Source organism: Ornithodoros turicata, chromosome 3 (assembly GCF_037126465.1).
Source record: "Ornithodoros turicata isolate Travis chromosome 3, ASM3712646v1, whole genome shotgun sequence".
Classification (NCBI taxonomy): Eukaryota; Metazoa; Arthropoda; class Arachnida; order Ixodida; family Argasidae; genus Ornithodoros; species Ornithodoros turicata.
Genome location: NC_088203.1, coordinates 102,172,745 through 102,187,044, shown reverse-complemented (window position 1 = coordinate 102,187,044; position 14,300 = coordinate 102,172,745). Strand labels below are relative to the sequence as shown.

The window sequence follows — 14,300 nt, the reverse complement described above, 5'->3', positions numbered from 1 at the left end:
GATGTGTCTACGGCTGACACTTTTTAATAATATGGATTGGGCTCCTTATGGCAGCAGGTGCATTAAATCATCTAAAAACATTTTGTTTCCAGGGTGTGTGGGTCCCTGAAGGGGAAAACGTCAGGATCCCAGTTGCCATCAAGGTTCTCAGGGAAGGAACAGCTCCGAATACGAACAAGGAGTTCCTTGAGGTAAGCAGCTGTTTGGTTGAAAGAAATTGTAAGGAGAGGAGACCCCCAAGTAAACGGAAATGAGCTGAGAAAGTTAGAAATAGAGGTTAAGCGAGGGATTTGTACGGATGCACTGTTCTTTCCCAGTTTGCACATTCAGCTCATTCTCTTATAGTTCGGATGGTGTTTGTGTAAACAAATCATATTGTTTTCACGGGGAGATTCGTAAAATATCCTGTATCCTATCCTCAGTGCCTCCGTATGTATACAGTAATATATAGGGCCCTGTATTTTAGGGTAAAACCCATTTTTACACCCCGATTTGTGTCATCACCACTTAGGGTAAAACCAGAAAAAACCCAAAAATGAACATTCAGCACAGCTGTTCCATATCTTGTATCTTGTATCTTAATCTAAAATGCGTGGAGTGCCTGCTTTTATTTTCCACCCGAAAATCTACTTTTCCACCCAATATCACCCGATTTTGCCCTGTTTGCTCCTGAAATAAAAGCCGATTCTCAAAAAACATAAAACCCGAAAACACTAGGGCCCCATATACAGTAATATATTTAGCCCTCTGTTATTGGTTGCCAGATCTCTTTCGTGCAATGTCAATAGTGTGCGATTTAATGTAACCATGCAGGAAGCCTACATCATGGCCAGCGTGGACCACCCCAATGTCCTGAAGCTTCTGGCAGTGTGCCTCACTTCTCAGCTCATGCTTGTTACGCAACTCATGCCTCTGGGATGCCTCCTGGACTATGTACGCAACAACAAGGACAAGATCGGATCAAAGCCCCTGCTCAACTGGTGCACACAGATCGCACGGGTAAGTTACAAATCTCTGCCTTGGGAAAGAAAAAAAATTAAAATGATGCTGTAAAGATAAGTAAAAGTCAGTAATGCCCAGTTACCACTTAATGACCTCAACATCACGTAGCTTGCGGATACCGGAAGTAGATGTGCTTGTCTGGCGGACAGCCAGAAAATGTGAAAAGCTCTTTTGAACAGACCACTAAGAAGACAATGTAAAAAGAATAAAAAAAATATCAGCACCGTAGTGGTCGCTTTGTGCATTAATCTTGCACATGGTTCCTCAACATGCACTGAAACCCCAACACATGGCACTTCATGTTACTCAGCATGTTTAACATTGGCATTAAGCGGTTTTCTCCATGACACCAGGCATTCCTGGAGAGTTCCACAGCCATGTGAACAGCGTCTGTATATGTTACTACAGTAGAACCTCTATGTATAATGAAACTGCATGTGGTGAAGATAGGGATGTTGTGAAGTAAACCTGCATTTCCATGTGTTAAAACCCCAACTATGAACTGCTGATATGGGCGAAGATTTGTAGCGTTCTGATCCACCTCACTATGAAGTTGTTCTACTGTAACAACCACAGGGGCCAGAGCATTATGAGAGAGCATTACCACAACTGAAATGTTACTACTTTCATCATTTTAGGGAATGGCTTACTTGGAAGAGAAACGCATGGTGCATCGTGACTTGGCTCTCAGGAATGTACTGCGTAAGTAACTTTCCTGCCAGCTCGGCTTGCGTTGCTGCTGAAAACGAGGTGCATAACCGGGTATATATTATGTTGCAGTACAAACGCCCGGTTGCGTGAAGATCACTGACTTTGGCTTGGCTAAGCTTCTGGATAACAACGAGTTTGAATACAAGGCAGCCGGAGGGAAGATGCCAATCAAGTGGCTGGCGCTCGAGTGCATTCAACACAGGATCTTCACTCACAAGAGTGATGTCTGGGCATTTGGTAGGTGCCACATTTTTCGTTTATATTGTTAACATTTAGAGCCCTGAAGTTTTAGGGTTTTACCCGATTCTTCCCCGAAATTGCACCCCCGAATTGAAGGTTGCATCTTTAGGGTGAAACGCGATTTTTACCAGGCAAATTGCCCTCTCTGGGATGTCTGTAGGAATGCACCAACTTACTTGTTTGGCAGAAACACGCAGTTACATCACTGTTTGTACCAAACCGCTACAGTTCAACTGTTAGTTAAGTTAGTTTGAATAACTGAGCCCGATCTCTCCCCGATTTTAGCGCATTGGACGTTTTTTTCACCCGAATCCGCACGAATTTAGTGCGCACGTTTATTTACCCGATTTTAACCCCCCAAATTTAGAAAAAAATATTTCCCGAAAACTTCAAGCTCTATAATAATATTGATGTCTGCTAAAGGGTGCGTGCATTGCACATGAAACTTTCTCATTTATGTCCGAATGTGACAAGATTAACTGGCAACACTGTATTGAACTTTCCTCAGGCGTAACCGTCTGGGAACTCCTCACCTACGGAATGCGACCGTACGAAACGGTCGCGGCACGCGACGTCCCCGACCTGCTCGAAAAAGGCGAACGACTCAACCAGCCGTCCATCTGCACGATTGATGTCTACATGATCATGATCAAATGTGAGTCGATTTTTGCAGTCGTGATCGCGCGTCACGTCACTGTTCGAGAGGATTCGCCGTAACACGCCGTTTCTGCCACCTTCAGGTTGGATGCTGGATGCCGGATCTCGACCGTCGTTTAAGGAGCTTGCGGAAGAGTTCGCCAAAATGGCTCGCGACCCCGGTCGTTACCTCGTTGTTCCGGGAGACAAGTTGATGCGTCTGCCGAGTTACACCGCGCAGGACGAAAAAGAACTGATCCGTAACCTCAGCATGCCTATAGAGGGAGCCGAGGTCATAATGGATGCGGAAGAGTATCTGCAGCCGAAGGCAGAGCTCATTCAAGGCTTCCCTCCCGATCAAGCAGCACCTGCAACACCAATCAAGGTGATTGACATTTTTGATATGGTTGGGAATGGGTATGTGGTTGACGTTTAATTTGAACAGCTCTTAAGCACCGAGAGTATTTTTGCAATGCTGCGCTGAACGAGCAATTGAACCTCTGTATGCAATAAGGGGATAAGTCCAAATATCACAAACCGAGAAAAGGGGCCTGATCCGATTGTCCGTCCCATTGACACACACGCATTTCCCATTTTTCACCACGCTGTAGCAGGCCAGCAAATCGCAGTAAGGTCCTAAATTTTCATTCACAGGTGCATACTGGTATGTAGATGTCATCGCAGCAAAAATAGTAAAAAGGGGATAAGTTGACTTATCCCCTTATTGCATACAGAGGTTCAATTACTGTTGCGAATTGCGACGACGGAAATAGGGTAGACTCCCATTATTTTTACCTTAATTCGGATGTCCTGCCAAACGTGACTAAAAAACGATGTGTTAACTTGAATAATACTACCTAGTTTTGCGCAATCATCGGGGTCGAATTAGATAAGTCTGTTTTATGGCACCGTGCTTTTTGACAATACCATGTAGATTAAAGAAGGCTTGCTCAGTACCTCCTATTCTCTCATCCCTATAAATGCATGTATAGAGCGGTAGACAACTTCAACACAGAAAGCTAGCAGCTACAAGCGACTGCCTGTGCACTGAAAGAAGGCCCATTTTCACGACTGCAACCACTCAAAACTTGATTGTGATTGAAGTGACCCCTAAAAATTATGTCACAGTTAAGCTGCAATCAAGTCTTCTTTATTCTACAGATATTGTTTGAACTTTGAAATTACTGACTCGTCCATGAAGCAGAATACTGTTGCCCGACAGTTCGTTTTTAAGCCAACTGTTTGATTCGAAAGGCCCAGCACGTGCTGTCCTTCCGCGTGTCGCGCGACAGCGCTGTAAAGCGAGCTTCACCTAAAGCACTCATGCGTTAGGTGAAGCCGACTTGCGGACTTGATGACGGCGGTGCCTCTGTCAGTGACGAAATGTCGTTTCGGGAAATAGAAGCTGATGTCATTAGGAGAGCTTGAAGTGCGTTAGGAAAGCATAGACAAATTTTTCCAGCCCACTAGTGCTTAGTACAGTTTATTTTGAAGCGAAATTCGGTTTTTCGGACTGCTCGATTATTCGGACTTTTGCGCGACTGTATGTGCAGCAGACGACAGCTACTTCCACTGATCTTGCGTACTCGTTCGCTGTGCCTTGACATAATGACCCACTTTTTTCTCTGTGCAGAAGTTCATGGATGACAGGGGCTTTGAAGAGGACCCCACCCTGGGAATCCCACACCCAGCTGTATTCTTCCCGGGTACAATGCCCCCTCACGGCACTGAAATGAACGGCATCTGCCACGGTATGGGAAACAACCCTCGCACTCGTGAGAATAGCCTCAACCAGCGCTACTGTATGGATCCCCTACAGATGCTGGGAAAAGATGCCGGTAATCACCTTTACAAAACGAATGCAACCTCATTCCCCCTCTGCATCCTCCGGGGGAAGAACTCTCTCTCGCATGGCACGCACCTACACTTGCACGTTGCATCCTTTAAAGGACATCCTCGTGTCCTTTTTCATTCAGTGTACATCATTACAGCTGTCATTATTGCTAAAAGCCCCTAGCTTTCCGCGGCGGAGAATGTACAAATCTGTAGGATTCCACAGGCAAGAGAAAATAAGCAAAAAAAATGTGTAAACTAGCGGCTACGTTATTGACTTCGTCAATGGGTTCTGGTAGGGCTGTGCGAATAGTGATTTTCGGGTTTGAATCGAATACGAATCGAATACGAATCGAATAGTAAAATCTTCGAATAGTAGCGAATTGAATAATGTCGAATACCACACAAAAATGTGTGCTTATTGCTGAATAGTAAGCAAAAGCTTGCATTGAAACCTGGTGCTCAGTTGTATAGTTTGTGAGACTGACTGCGAACTATATGCACATATTTCATTGATGAATACGTTTGTGCTAGAATTGTCCTGAAAATTGTAATTCCAGACATAAAGTAGCTAGCTGTGTGATTAAATCCCTCTTTCTATGGCATCATAGCTGGTCCAGCCAAAGCTCAAAATAATTAAACTAACTTAAACATCCCTGCCAATATTTGCTAAAATATTTCTCAAAAGTGGCAATTTTCAGTGATCCCTCAAGTCGCACTTTTAAACCATGTCTGCAACGTAAAGTAGGCTTCGCCTGATGCTCGTAGACATGACGCGAAGCCAACTTGCAGAATATCGTCAAGTCCGCACGCAGAAAACTATAAAGTAAGCTTCACCTAACACTCAGAAGCATGAAGTGAAGCCACCTTGCAGGATATATTTGAGGCGCAGAATTGTAAAGTAGGCTTTGCCAAACGCTCAGAGGCATGAGTTGAAGCCAGCTTGCGGAATTTTGAATATATTCGAGTATTCAATGAAATGTTATTCGGTTTGAATACGAATAGCGCGGTACCGTTATTTGGTACGAATATCGAATATTTCGAATATTCGCACACCCCTAGGATGTTGATATGGTCATATCTTTTTCAACTGCTGTTCAGGTGACTATAGATGGACTCCACTGCGTTATAGGGTGTACCATGGTCTTGAGAAATCGGTCCCTCGAAAGCGTGGGACAGGGCAGTAATTTATTAATGAATGGCGATAATTCATAGTGCAGTGCCAAGTGTACTAATTTATTTTTAGGTGAAGGTGAATGGGCCCTGCGGTGCAAAAAAAAAAAAATCCAAAGCTGTAAGCTTTATAGAAACCAAGAAAATTATTATTATAATAATTAGTTTTCTGTCCCGTTTACTGTTGCCCAATTAGAGGCAAAGGACGAAGGGGACATGGACATGAAAAAAATCACATGTTGTCAAACAGATTTTTTACAACAGTATATTAAGAAATTCAGCCTCTGCTTGATCTTTGATTTGACTGAGCTGAAATTTGGAAATGTTTCATGATCTGCACTACATTCAGCTACCAGAGTCCTAATCTGTGCTGGCATATTTGTACACTGAAATGAAAAAATGTGACACCTGATGAAATTCTTGTTCCAAAACAAAACTACTGTTTCGTTTTCTAGCGGTTGCATTCTTTGCAAGGTGATTGTGCTGCACTTTTCTTCCACAGTATCGCTGTACGTCTTACTGCACGAACCTTTTGCATATGTTACTAGGGACCCCCCGTGTGTTTTATAACTTTTCTAGATACTGGTATAACCCCACTGCATGCTTTACCATTGTAGGGAAGCGTTAATTGTGCTGAGAAAAGGTTATCTCAATTAATTCCAGATGTGATGGGTGATGACGATGCCTTCATCCACAATGCTGCTACCCTTCCAAAGGGCACAAAGCCATCTGACATGAAGCTCCACCTTCCGGTGGACGAAGACGACTACCTGATGCCGTCTCCCCGGAGCAGAGGGTTGTCCACAACCTACATGGACTTAATTGGGGATACGCGATACCCAGGTATGTACCCAGATGATACCCAGGTAGTAAAAAAGAAATGGTAGCTTGAGTGCCTGAGGCTAAGAGGAGTTGTGACACCTAGATATCTATGGATCACTGCATGATACATACATTCTATATTGCATGTCAAGGTATCGAAGGAATTATTCTATATGCTGCAGTAGGTCAGATACAAACATTTGAACATATACTTCCGTGTTGAGTTCTCACGTCATAGGAAAGACAGGCTCAGCCATTCGTATTGCTTATCGTAAACAGGTGACCCCACGCTGATATCTGGCGTGATATCACAGATGGGTGAGTTTCGGTACTTGCGGTGCTGATTTTGTGCTCTTCTATAATTAGGGTTGCCACGTTTCGGAGTGCAAAATACCGGCTGAGGGAGAGGAGGTGGAATAGAGGGAAAGGAGGAAATGTTCGAGGGAAAGGGAAAGTGGGTGAGGGGTGGAGAGTATACAGAGAGAGAGAAAGAAAGAACGGGTGTACTCGCTCGTGACAACAATGATAATAATGAATGACTAAGAAAACGACTGGTGACTACAGAGTTGGGTCTGTGCTCCAGATTTTTTCAAGCTGCAGTGGAATGTTGAAGGGAAAACCCCGTAAAAGCACCTATGAAAGGTGTTGAGCCACAAATACCGGCCCTGCCGGTATAATACCGGCCTGGTGGCAACCCTATCTATAATCCCTTTGCTGGTAAAGCCTGGAATGCAGATTCTAATCGACGTAAATGACCATCGTTTTACATTTATCCCGCATAATTTTTGGTGAAGTGTCACAACTCCTTTAAAGTTTAGGCTAGGAAGGAGCTAAGCAGCAAAGATTCACCCGAAAATAGAGCAGAAGCAACGACGTACCGTATTTCTCAGCATATAATGCAAGTTTTTTTTTAACCTGGAAAAGGGTCGTATTACGTGGACACTCACATTATACCCTGTATCTAAAACGGTATAACGGTACCACAGACGTCCCCTCATCAGTATAATATGCCTATGGTGCAACGCACCCTCCCAGTTTCACAGCCACTTCTCTACAGTGGCCATGCAAGCAATGAGAGTAGACGACATGTCTCCTCAGCGTTTGTTAGTATGTGCTGCTGGAGGTGCTGCTTCGACTCTTCAGCTCTATTACCACATTCCATACAAACGCAATTATGCAAAATGCTGCCAAGATGTGTCTCATATAAAGTGCATTCCTAGAGCTCTTATAATAACTGTTTGGCCGAAGAAGAGGAAGCTTGAGGAAACTAATGCTGTCACCAGCCTGTTAGGGGTATTTGGCTGTTCTGGCTGTTAGGGTATTTGCCAGGCACTATGATTGATGCTGCCTGCAAGTGCCGGCTCAGGAGCTCAGTGCCAAAGAATCCTTGACAGGCAACGGCGGCGACATCGAAGACGCGTAAGCGGTGCGAGTAACAGATCGTGGTGCTGTGACACTAATTCAGCACACAAGGTGCTTTCAGAAATTAAAGTCATAGTCTTTGCTTTCCATGTTTTAGTGCATCCATCTGGCATGCAACTTTCTGCTAGGGGAATGCAGAAATTTAACTTCGCATTACATGCTGAGAGATATGGTGAAGGTGCTTCTTGGCAAAACGTGAACTAATAAAATTTTTACTTCAGTGCAGTGTCACTGAAGACCATGTAATTAGAGCCTGAAGTTTTAGGGTTTAACCCGATTCTTCCCCAAATTTGCACCCCGAATTGAAGGTTGCCTCTTTAGGGCGAAACCCGATGCTTACCCGGCAAGTTGCCCTCGCTGAGATGTCTGTAGGAATGCACCAACTTACTTATTTTGGCGGGCAAACGCAGTTACATCACCGTTTGTACCAAAGCGCTACAGTTAGTTGAGTAACTGAGCCCGATTTCTCCCCGAATTTAGCATACAGGAAGTTTTTTTCACCGAATTCGCACGAATTTAGTGCACGTTTATTTCCCCGATTTTTACCCCCCGAATTTAGAAAAAAATATTTCCCGAAAACTTGAGGCTCTACATGTAGCCCATTCAATGTCTGACCTTTCCAACACACACAGATCCGTCGACTCCTCGTCTGCAAGATTACGGGAGCTTTGTTCCAGACTTCATTCCTCAAAACGGACTTCCCTGTCAACCACACGGTGTCGACAACCTCGAATACCACCTCATGAATCGCAACCGCGACCCGCGGCATCAGTATGTGAACACTTGTCCCACTCCGACTGGTCCGCTGGGATCACCGACGGTGGTTCAGCAGCAGCAGCAGCCGCAATTTCCCATAGGCCCGCAGTCACAGCCGCAGCGGAAGCAGAACAGTTCGGACGAAGATACGGACGATCACGAGTATTACAACGACTACGATAGACTCAAGCGCGAACTTCAGCCATTGAATCATCGTAGTCGAAGTGAGACTACTGTGTGAAGCTTGTTTTCAACGCTGATGTTCTTGGAACAGTTCGGTTGAAGTTCGGTCAACATTGAAACAGTGTCGAACGTCATTAAACGTCAATCACCGTTGAAAATTGCGAGAACTGGATGAGAGACATCTTGTGCCAGAGTTTGTGCTTCAAGTGATACGTGAGTTGAGTGACGACTTCGTTATTTATTTTAAAGACTCGGAAAAGTGCAGTGAGTTGAAAAAGACAATCTCGTAGCAGAAGGGACAGTCGACGACGAAGAAACAATGAACTTCGGTTTCTGCGTGTTTCTCAACTCTACGAACTGCGCCGTGAGCATTACAACGTGTATATATTATACATAAACAAACTGCCAGCGAACTGCTCTGGTTGTTGCAGTCCATACTGCGCACCGTTCTGTTTACAATTTGTACATGCAGCTTCTTTTCTCGTGCTTGGCCGCTAGTTAGCAGACGATGCCCGTTCATGTTCATCCTGCCGAAAAAAACATTTTAATCATGGTCACAACCCCTTTACTTCCTGGTGAGCTTTCAGTATTAAGAAATTTTTTGTAAGAGTTTTTTTGTGCCATACTATTTTCATATTCTCGCAGTTTATGGAATAATTGTGCAAAGGTCACTTTACGTATTTCATTCTACTATCGTTGCAGAAGCGTTCTAAATTACTGGCCCTGTTATTGTTAGAACTTTTGACATACCAGTGATATCGTATTTTGCGAAGAAAAACAAACAGACAAAAAATATTTTGCCGATATTTGCTCCGTACGAGCAGGAAGTTTCTTTTTTGCAGAGATAGTTTGCCGGAAGTTTACGTACATTAGACTCAGTTTTATTGTGTTTAATGCTGCATTAACATTTTGCAACTCGATTAGCATAGTTGAACATTACAAGCTACATACCATGTAGAAAATCATTGCAATCTGTACCTATTAAGTACTGACTAGTACTAAAGACTCACTATACGTTCTGTAGGTAGCATGTGTTGTTGGTTCCTCCTGTTGGAGATATGTAAATGAGTGTAGAACCAACTTCGTATGTAATGTACAAAGCATTTTTTTTTTACTTTCAAGTAAGCTGCGAGACAGAGACCAATGCCACGCATGAATCTGTCGTAATAAATGAAATGTGAGAACAACACGGACAGAATCATAGCAGCTGCATAGTTTCAAGTCGCTACTGTCACATAGGATAAAGCTGTGGAAAGTAAAGCGATATTTTTATGAGAGATTGTATTATTTTTTTATCGTGCACTAATAAAAAAATATGTGAGGTACACCTGGTATTGATTGTCAATAATTATTTCTTAGTTTATGAATCAGAAAAAATATGGGTGCCCCAAATGTGTTTGAAGGGCTTCTTTGATGAATGCAGATGTGTTTCTTAAAAGACAAAAAGTTTCTTTAAAAAGGGTTTTCTGACACACGCTGAAGAAGCCATTACGGCTGCCACTGGCACAGGGTTTTGCCTAATATATCTAAAGTTACACCTGCACTGCTTATTGCCTTGCCAAGTCCAAGTCCAACACCTGGCATTCTTTTCTTCCCGTTTCCGTCTTCGTTCTCTGTTGCTGAAATACGAGCGACCATGCTAGCAGAAGGTTAAAAAGTACAATTACATGTACAATTAAAGGTGTCCTTTTTTTTAAGGTATCCGAAATCTGCTCGTTGATGGTAGCTAAAGTTGTGCTGAAGATGGAGTGGGTGGTTTCGAATCCTACCAGTGGCTGTGCTGTCTGAGTTTCCCCTGGGTTTTCCAAATACTTTCGAGATGAATGATGAATTCCCCCTGAAGTCAGCCCAGGACGCGTATTAACCCCCCCCCCCCCCTGCTGTCCTCTCTCCATCTTTCCACGTCTGTATGCCGCTCATAGTCAGTTGCTTCGGCGCAATAACACTAAATAGAAATAGAAAACGTATAAAAAGTTGTGACAGAGAAGGCTATGCCGTGCTGTATGGGAGACCACCTGCAGCTGACAAATTTGAACGATTCATCTTTGGTGAAAGATAAGTGCGATATTGGGGACGCGGGCATTTTCCGGCATCGACGGAAGAGCCAAGTCATGGCGATAACAATGCCGACTGTGGTGGTTAATCGCGCCGTACGCGAAACGGATGTGTGTCTCGCAGACAGCATATATGATGCGATAAACGCGACGTCCTGAATTCCTGCTTTACTCCTACCTTAAGTCACCTGCGCGCTTTGAACTGTGCTGTACATTGGTTAGCAAAATGACGTTACGCGTTAACCTTTCACGAGAGCGTCGATTGTGCATGGCTTGCCAGTCCATATAGATTTAATACATGAACTCTGAGCAGACGGCAATGCATAACGGTAGTGCAGCCTGGCGAGATTGAACGCTACAATGCTTTCCAGGGTGACGCTTCGTGGAACAGCCACAGGTGCGAGGTGAGATGCAAAACAATTGTTCATTTGAGAGGTCTAGCCTTTCGGGTAACGAATGCCAATTATTTTGAGAGGTCCAGTCTTTCGAATAACGAATGCCGCTCGACTGTGCTCGAGCCCTGTTTTTCCCTGAACTCCGCCCTTAAAGAAAACATTGAAACGGCCCGGCCAAAGTGCCGACAAATTGCTCGCGTCCTCGACCGTCTTCGAACCCGCAACCCTAGTGGTACAGTAGCAGGATATCGGCAGGTATTGTCACCAGGTTGCCAGAAATAAGGTTTGTTCACATTATTCTCACATGACGTCACTCGCAAGGTTGCGCCACAGTAAGTATCGGTCTGCGCAGCTACCCAGTCTCCCTCTCTTCCCTATTGCCAGTCGCGCGACCTCATTGGCTCCTCGTTGAAATGAGGGGGTACCATCTCAGGGTGACGCGCGGGTGGTCTTTCCTGCGGACCTGTGCAGAGAACCATGTCAATCTTCGAATAGACTACCCCCTTTTTGCTGACTTGTGATTGGACCGACACTCCGTCACGTGGTTCCTCCAAGCTTTACCCTCTCCCCTGTTCAGAGACAAGCTGTCGTCTATCTAGAGTAAGTCTATCGTATAGCGCGTGCTGATCCCCCTCGTGACCCCTCATCGCATTCACCACCTACGTCATAGCAGCGCCTGTCGCCTTTTCGAAGCTTGTGCTCGAACTCGGTGGTTCAGTCGGTAGCGTGTTCGCTTTCTGATCCCAAGATCGCGAGTTCGGACCCGGCCGAGGACGCCAGCAACTTGGTGGCAGGGTAGAAGTTGCTTAGGTACGCCGTCTTCCGCGAGGGACGTTAAATGATGCTTTCATAGCACGTTAAAGAACCCTCAGGTGGGCAAAAGCAATCCACATAGCGACCTCTGTGGCGTCGCTCATGATCTCAGTTGTCTCGCGACGTAAACACCCAATTATTATTAATTATCTTAAAGGGTGACGTCAGTGAATAAACCTTGTAACGACGTGGTGTTTGTGCGACTCACTCCGCATAAAGGGCGAAACGCATTGGACGTTTTCTCAGCGTCAAAGCGTCGCGCGTATGCGATGGCCTTGCACACGCAGCGAAGAAACGCCAGCGAGGCGACCACCCGAAACGCATGGGACGCGTACGGAGCGAGTGACGCGCGCCACTGTTGCTATATTCGTCGACCACAAATATCTGTTAGAACGTGCAGATGCTCTTCTTTCCTGTTGTTCATGCGTTCCTTCATTCCAGATACCATTAAAATGTTCACGTAAATTTAGTGTGATGAATAATGTCCCAAAATTTATGTAAGCTGCTCATACGCCACCTTGTCTGCCGCACGACGGCCATGGTTCTGTCTACTTCTCGGAAAAACGCGCCCAGACGCGCGCGAATACTGTAAACGTATTTTTATTCGCGATGTATTAATTTTCGCGAATTTCGCGACCGCTGAAAAATCGCGAAAAATTGTACTCGCGAACACAGCTTGATGTTTATACCGCTAACGGAAGCAGCCCTGGAATCGCGAAATTAAATACTCGCGAATAATTTCGCAAATGACTGAATGCGCGATTCGCGAAAATTAATACATCGCGAATAAAAATACGTTTACAGTATCTGTAGTCGTCAGATTCCGGCGTACGCCCTCCGCGCGTGTTGAAAAACTGGTTTTTACGAGGTCACACGCACGCCGAGCGCGCGCGCGTCCTGAAAACGTCGGAAAAACGCTCCATGCGTTTAGCCCTTAATGGACCTTTTTCATAACGGCCTATGCGCATGCGTATGACCTTGAGGCGCCGGGGAGGGTTATTTCTGTCCTCACTAGATGGCGCAGTATGGGAACGGCAGAAGTGGGGACCAGTAGGGAGACCGCACGAACGGCGCGAGCTCGTTGGTTCCACTTCGGACCGGTTTGGCCCTTTGTGCTGGCCACGTGGATTTGTTTTGACGCGCTCCGAGCGTGGTTCCCTGGAGTGCCGCTAGGATACGTCGCGTATGCGAAGAAGGTCCATTGGACAGTGCCTTCTACGCACCTGCGTAATTTTCCCTGTGATGTAATTCACTGGAAATATTTGACTGTCAGCTTTGGTGTACGTATCTGTTGCAACGCCTTCAGCTTCTGCCAGCACTCACTCTGCATGGGAAGACGATAGCGTCTGGATTTTGTATATTAGCACAGACGTATAAATGTAAACACACCTAAACATAAACATAATCACACCTCTGTGTGGGGCCTATCTGTTGCATCCCCTTCATGCTACGGTATTCCCACAACAACAACAACAAAAAGCGTGCGCAACGGTCTGCAGAAATACGTAAAGTAGCACGTAAACAAAACGAAGTAAAAGTACCTGTGTATTCCATTGTGATGTATGGGTGGAACACATATAGTAACCTTGGGATGCCAACGCTGCGGCGGAAGTTCCGACTTCTTCATTAGAAGATGGTTTATACCAACAGGTTACCATGCTTCTTTACTTGTAACAAACTTACAGAACAAACAAACAATTTGTTACAGTTATTCCTGCTTTTTCCCTTCCTGCTCTGTACCGTTCATTCATTTTTTACTACGCAACACGACAAAAATAAATAAATAAAAATGAAAGGAACCGGTGGTTCAGGCAACCCCAAAATAATACATATTACATTCCACCGTTCATTAAACCGTTGTTGAAAGTTTCGCCTGTGTTCTTGCGCCCTTCGTCCTCGTTCCTCTATAGGCGCTTTAGAGAATAGATTCTTAACAACAGGCCGAACTTAGCGTGTATTAACGTAATACATATTATGTTCATAAACCTGTAGCCTCATGCCAGGCATTGTCATGCTAGAGTAAGCCAGGTAATCGTAACAAGAACAATGAATGCGTGACGAGGGAAAGTTCTTCCTACGCTATATTTATTCTCAACGACCTTAAATAGCACGGGAACACGCATGTAGTCTACAGCAAGCGTTCTGATGTCCGGCTGTGAAGGTTTAAAGGGGCTGTGACACCTTGATTTCTGCGGTTCATTGTATGGTGTACGCGTTGTATACTGCATGTACCAGTGTCGTGAGGAAAAGAAAAATATTT

At 44.8% G+C, this 14,300-nt stretch overlaps 1 protein-coding gene and 1 long non-coding RNA gene across 8 annotated transcripts in view; both read left to right on the top strand.

Annotated features, from left to right (window-relative positions):
* The window catches only part of LOC135389015 (epidermal growth factor receptor-like), a 152,173-nt gene extending 142,068 nt beyond the window's left edge, over positions 1 to 10,105 (top strand). For 6 of the 7 annotated variants that reach the window (XM_064618933.1, XM_064618934.1, XM_064618937.1 and 3 more), the window contains 9 exons: positions 93 to 191; positions 814 to 999; positions 1,641 to 1,704; positions 1,783 to 1,950; positions 2,462 to 2,608; positions 2,694 to 2,974; positions 4,223 to 4,427; positions 6,259 to 6,438; positions 8,472 to 10,105. In XM_064618933.1, coding sequence (XP_064475003.1) covers positions 93 to 191; positions 814 to 999; positions 1,641 to 1,704; positions 1,783 to 1,950; positions 2,462 to 2,608; positions 2,694 to 2,974; positions 4,223 to 4,427; positions 6,259 to 6,438; positions 8,472 to 8,836 — 1,695 coding nt within the window. In that variant the 3' untranslated portion in view covers positions 8,837 to 10,105. The remainder of the gene's footprint in view (positions 1 to 92; positions 192 to 813; positions 1,000 to 1,640; positions 1,705 to 1,782; positions 1,951 to 2,461; positions 2,609 to 2,693; positions 2,975 to 4,222; positions 4,428 to 6,258; positions 6,439 to 8,471) is intronic. The other variant, XM_064618938.1, reaches the window with a different exon arrangement.
* Positions 10,106 to 11,012: 907 nt separating this feature from the next.
* The window catches only part of LOC135387568 (uncharacterized), a 72,209-nt gene continuing 68,921 nt past the window's right edge, over positions 11,013 to 14,300 (top strand). The window contains exon 1 of the long non-coding RNA XR_010421202.1: positions 11,013 to 11,236. This is a non-coding gene — a long non-coding RNA (uncharacterized LOC135387568). The remainder of the gene's footprint in view (positions 11,237 to 14,300) is intronic.